Source organism: Chlorocebus sabaeus, chromosome 20, assembly GCF_047675955.1.
Source record: "Chlorocebus sabaeus isolate Y175 chromosome 20, mChlSab1.0.hap1, whole genome shotgun sequence".
In the NCBI taxonomy this organism is placed as follows: Eukaryota; Metazoa; Chordata; class Mammalia; order Primates; family Cercopithecidae; genus Chlorocebus; species Chlorocebus sabaeus.
Genome location: NC_132923.1, coordinates 36,884,588 through 36,890,587, shown reverse-complemented (window position 1 = coordinate 36,890,587; position 6,000 = coordinate 36,884,588). Strand labels below are relative to the sequence as shown.

At 37.6% G+C, this 6,000-nt stretch overlaps 1 protein-coding gene across 6 annotated transcripts in view; it reads right to left on the bottom strand.

Annotated features, from left to right (window-relative positions):
• Positions 1-1,013: 1,013 nt before the first annotated feature.
• FRRS1 (ferric chelate reductase 1) overlaps positions 1,014-6,000 on the bottom strand; it is a 71,205-nt gene continuing 66,218 nt past the window's right edge. For 5 of the 6 annotated variants that reach the window (XM_073008550.1, XM_037998093.2, XM_073008552.1 and 2 more), the window contains 5 exons: positions 4,510-4,607; positions 4,197-4,255; positions 2,898-3,041; positions 1,290-1,351; positions 1,014-1,211 (listed from right to left, as the gene is read on the bottom strand). In XM_073008550.1, coding sequence (XP_072864651.1) covers positions 1,119-1,211; positions 1,290-1,351; positions 2,898-3,041; positions 4,197-4,255; positions 4,510-4,607 — 456 coding nt within the window. In that variant the 3' untranslated portion in view covers positions 1,014-1,118. Of the gene's footprint in view, positions 1,212-1,289; positions 1,352-2,897; positions 3,042-3,446; positions 3,625-4,196; positions 4,256-4,509; positions 4,608-6,000 lie in introns of those variants that run through there. The other variant, XR_012090020.1, reaches the window with a different exon arrangement.

The following is a 6,000-nucleotide window of genomic DNA, read 5'->3' as shown; positions in this document are numbered from 1 at the left end:
CTAATTTAACGTTTTAACCCATTACCCCAACCACCCAAAAAAAAAAGTAGACATTTTTAAAATAAAGATTAAGAAGAGTTGGTGGAATTTAAGGGAAATGCCATCCCATAATGTTACCTAAATACTGAAAAGGAATCAGAACAAGGAAACAGGAACAAAGCAATACAGTACTTCGGTATTATAGCGCCACCTACTGGCTAGAAGTCCTCATAGCACATATGAGATGTAGCCATAAAATAGATGAATTCTTGAAATAAGGAAGATAACACTGACTATTCTGATTCAGAAGAGCATCAAAAATGTCTAACAAAACAGAGACACATTATATTATTTCTACAAGTAAACAGAATATCTATTAGATAGGTTCACAAGGGTGAGTTTTATCCATTTTGAAATCCAAGTCTATAATCCCCAAATGCTACAAGGACTTAAATTCTATAGCCAAAACAACACATAAAATGCTATTTCATCTCTGTACCTGAAGACATAAATGGGTCTTTTAAGTAAAAGATGCATACTTGCAGTTCATTGCTAAGAAATTCATAATATATTTAAATGCTGGTAAAACCTACAATGGCGTCTGCCTCATTTCCACCTTTACTAGAGAAGTAAGGAAATACACTGAGCAAAGGATATGTCCAAAAAACTAAACTGAAAAACAGTTTCTAAATAAAGTCCACAGACCATTCAGATAAACTAGTAAAAATGTTTTTCTTTAAAGTACCACAGCACCTTTGTAGTTCAAAATATAGTTACTGTAATATATCTCTTTTTTATCCTAGTGACATCTGTTGTGTTTTTCCAAATCACTATTTATTTCCTTAAATACCAACATTCTTAAAATCTTGGCAAGAAATATTTGAGTTACTTCTCCTGAAGTACAATCTTTCCTTTAAGACCCAGAATTACATATAGGGCATGACATTAATTTGTAGTCTGTAGGACCCTCTTGAATGTTGGTCTCTAGAGGCTGGACTTCAGAATTCCTCTACAGGCATGACCTCAGTCTTCCAAGTGAGAATTCACAAATATGCTCCAGGCAGTCAGGACAGGCTTCAGCTTTCTTTGGTTTGATGATAATTATCACTCGGCCTGCAAAAGCCAAGGTCTTTGCTTGCTCATAGATGGTTGATTGCAGATAAAAATACGATGAGAAAAGTAACATTCCCACAGACATAAATTGCCAACACTGCCTTTTTAAAAGCATGACCCTGAAAGAAAAATTGAGATATGAAAAAAAAAAAGTATTACCGTTAAGGTTTGTGTCAATGAACAAGAAAAGGACTTACCTCTGTTTCCGCTGCAGTAAATGACTGAAGGATCTGAATTCTGTCATCGTCTAATATTTCAACTGTCAAGAATAATAACATAAGTTTATAAGGGCAGCGTTATGCAGGTAAATTAAATTTTTAAAAACACCTGATTTGTGCTGTTCACCCCAATTTCCAGGGTAGAAATTCTCCCATTCCAAGCTACTAATTATTGCAAACTTCCTCAACAATTAAGCCTCTCACAAATGTGGACAATCTGGCAAGAGTACACATTTGTTGAGTAACTTAAAATATGCCTTAAAAGTCATAATGATCTAAGCTCTTTGGTTTTCTTTATTTTTGATTGACAAAATATTGTATATATTCATGGTGTATGACATGATGTTTTGATATATGCATACATTATAAAATAGCTAAATCCAACTAATTAACATATGATAACTATCCAAGTTTTAAGTATATATGTATTTTAAACAGTAAGCCATTGGCCAGGCATGGTGGCTCACACCTGCAATTCCAACACTTTGGAAGGAGGAGGCAGGTGGATCACTTGAGCCCAGGAGTTTGAGATCAGCCTGGGCAACAAAGTGAGACTCCGTCTCTAAAAAAATTTAAAAAGTTAGCAGGGCATGATGACATATCCCTGTGATCCCAGCTAGATGGGAGTCTGAAACAGGCAGATGGCTTAAGCTCTGGAGTTCAAGGCTGCAGTGAGCTATGATCACACCACTGCACTCCAGCCTGAGTGACAGAGTGAGACTCTGTCTCAAAACAAACAAACAAACAAACAAAAACAGTAAGCTATAATTCAGTGGTCATCAAGAGCCCCACATATATAAGCCTATCAAGGATCAAAAGTAGCAGGACTGATATGTACTACTCCACTCCTAAAGCCACCCCAGGCTCTCCCAAGTTTACAACATATATACTAGACAACAAATAATTTTTGCTTTTAGAAGGCCACCTTCACTTATTTTGGTGGATGAAAAGGATGAAAACCAGGCAGGACAGAAAGGACATTTAGTCTAGAATCCAGGGTAGTTTAAAATGACACCCATTCCCTACTAATTTCTCCACTCCTAATGGTGACTATAGGTACCCTGACCCTGCCTGGCACCAAAACAGACCTTGTCACTAAAGAGCAAAGGCAAAATCAGTCTTTCCTATCTAGCTGGCTTGCTCCTAGCTATATAATTATGCACATGGCAACCTAAATGACAGCACCCAGTAAGTTTGTCAAATAGGTCAAAGTTGTCTGCCGCTCCATCCAGTGTTGACTTTGAGTCTCTTCTTCCACCATCTCAGGGTTCCCTCAGCTCTAGGATTCAGAGTTCCAGTCCATACTGGCTCTAAGTCAGACCAGCAAAGTGAAAGTACTTACAAGGAAGGACCCCCCCCCCCGCAAAACCTAAAAACCTTTCCTTTATATCTTATTCACAACTTCTAATAGTAAAAATTGTAAAAAAAACAAAGGCAGAAAATCTCCACCATTTCTACCACTGGCTGAGTGATCACAAATTTTTAGTGAGCTACCAATGTAATAGCCGTTACTATCAGGAAACTCATTCTTTTCCAATGGTTTATATAAAAGTGATTTTACATAACGTGGCTTTTTTAGCAGATTACCTTTGCGAGAGAGCCGATAAGCATGTACCTCCAGAACAATCTCAGTCCCTACATGCCAGGCTACAAATCCAATCATTGCATAGGTTTTCCGTGAATCAGGAAGATTCAGTCCTGGTAAATCCATTCCCAGGAACATCGCTGCCACTACATGTAAAAGAAAAAAGTTATACTCAAATGTTGTCCCACCTAGAGAGACAATTGTGTGTGTGTGTATGTGCATTGTCAAGTAAAACATACTAAAAGAGTTTGAGATAAAAAAAGATTAATATTTAAGACCAAATAGCTGATTTAGGCTTTTAAAATTATAAGGCTAGATAGGGCAAGATGGGCAATTGATTATGAATTTACCAGTTATGGGGGCAGTTCAGGGCATATTGCATAATAACGCTGGAGTTTGGCCTTCTAGTGAACCCATCACCCAAGTGGTGAACGCAGTACCCAAAGGGTTGTGTTTCAACTCTTTCCCCCACTCCTCCCGCTCCTCTTTTGGAGTCCCCAGAGTCTATTTTTTCTATCTTTATGTCCGTGTGTACTCATTGTTCAGCTCACATTTATAAGTGAGAACGTGTGGTATGTGATTTTCGGTTTCTGCATTTACTCATGTAGGATAATCACTTCCAGCAGCATCCATGTTGCTACAAAAGACATGATTTCATTCTTTTTTATGGCTGCATAATGGACCAATTGTTAAGAGAGATGCACCCACATTTTCCAGATTGTTTTAAGTCTGCAATGAATGAAAGGAGAAAAGTATAGAAACCATGGTTGATTGGACTCCCCCTCCGACAAAGAATCCCATAGACTATAGCAGTGTTAGGGTAGAAGGTACCTACTTAGGTGTTTATTATACAAGGTATCAAAATACACTGTATAATTATTCCTGACTTTTGAAAACCACCCTACCCTGGAAGATACAAGCCCCGTGGAAAGGACCTGGAGATGGAAAGCTTGAACCCAGCAACCCACCTCAACCCAATTCACAAATGACCCTCAATTTGAGCTACTCAAATGTTTGGCCATCAGCATAGCTTATTCTGCTGGCAAAGGCAAATGCTAAAATAAGTCTTAATATGAGAGTTTTAAAGTTATTTTAAAGACCTTAAACTTAAAACTGAAATAATGACTTAAATCATTACCTCTAGAAATTACTTTCTGGATTTCAACGTTTAAGGCTGATTTCTCCTCAACAACCAATTACTCCAATTACTAATGCATCTAAAAATCATTTAAGCCAAATTACAACTTGCAATATAAACAGCTAGCAATTATATATGAATAAGTGGCATCACAATCTCTTACCTGCTATTATTCTAGCAGCTGTTCCCATACTCCAATGAGTCCAGTTAAACATTTGCCTTCTACCAAAATAAGAACCAGTCAGTGTTCTTAAAAGCAATGGAACTATAATTAATTCCCAATAGAATAAAGAGCATGTAATTTCCCTTATTGTCTGGGAATTAGATATCTGAAATGCATTTTAAAGTATTTCAAAGTAACTATAATTTATCACTGAATTTTATAAAATGCAAAATTTTTCCATTTGAAAAGAGATTAGTTTGCCACTAATGATATCTACATTAAGAGAGCATTTATATAGAAAGGCTCTAAGTACCTTGGGTCATGTAAAGGTGGCCTGAAGACTGCCAGAAGAGGCTGAAGAACTGCCAAAGTCATCACTATACAGCCGAGGTATGGGTGGTAACCTGCACGCTAAACAAATTTACACCATTTCAATGGCCTCAATCTCTCTCATCAATTTAAATCCTCAAGTTAAAAATAATACACACAGATGCATTCTTAGTATTTTTCCATGGCTTTAAACATTCAATAATGATGATAATAATAACAGGCAACATTCACTGAGTATACACAGTGTACCAGGAACATACTTTACACACACTAATTCTCACTACAATGTTTGACAACTGGTTATCAATATCCCAGTTTTACAAATGGGGAAACTGAGGCTCAGAGATATCAAGAACTATGTCCACAGTCACAGTATGTAAATGGTTGTGGTGGAATCCATGTAGAGAATGCTACCTCTCCCCATCAGGATGCTATAGGTTGGTACAAAAGTAGTTGCAGTTTTTTTCAAGTATTTTAATCCACAATTACTTTTGCACCAACCTAATAGATGGCCACCAACATCAGAACAGCCATCTGCAGCCCAGCTGGGACTAGTTAGTGTCCCCATGTCAAGCGCAATCACCCCAGCGCATGTAATAATTGGTTTAGCCCTCTATGTTTCCCTGAACCGTGGGTTCTATATGACTCCCTGTAACCCTGGAGCTTAACAGAGTCTTAGTCACTCAATAAATGTTTGTTGATTCAGTGAATAACCTATATAGCCACTGTATTAAAAGCTTATCACCTCTGTCCAGAATGAAGATCTAACCCAAGAAAAAGTACTGACAGACTACCACAATAGTTTCTGCTGCATTCCTCCTTTAGTGATGTCACGTGCCTGCTCAGAACAGCAGATAGTTGGATTCGACCACTTTGTGCAATGATTTTTCATTCAAACACTTAAGAGAAGGGCTAAGAAGATGCTCTAACCTGTAACACATTTGGATGGAGGGATACTACTGTCTGTTGTCAGTGATGCCCATGCTTGGTAGCACAGATTTGTATCGGTGACCTAGAAACGGGGACATAGTGGTTTCTAAGCCATGATAGGAAGTCCTTGTAAATAGGAACTAAAGGCTAACAAAAGAACAATATGAAAACATTCTCAAACCGTGGACTCAGTGATGCATGGGTAAATTTATAACCATGACTTTAGAGATACAAAGGGTCTCTAATAAAAAATAAAACAGCAGCAGTAACAAGATTCTTGCATGTGTTAGAATGTGCTAGGAATTATCCTAAGTACTTTGAGTTATTTTATCCCCAATCCTCACAGAAAGCCTGTAAGATAGATACTATACCATCCCCATTTTACAGATGAGTAAACTGAGGGTCATAGTTAAATAACTTGCCCAAGGTGTGCCCGCCAGGTAATAAGTCATAGTGGCAGAATTTGAATCCAAGGAATCCAGCTTTAGAATGGTGCTCTTAACCTTTGTTCTATCGTATTCATAAATTGCAAAGGCTATAAACT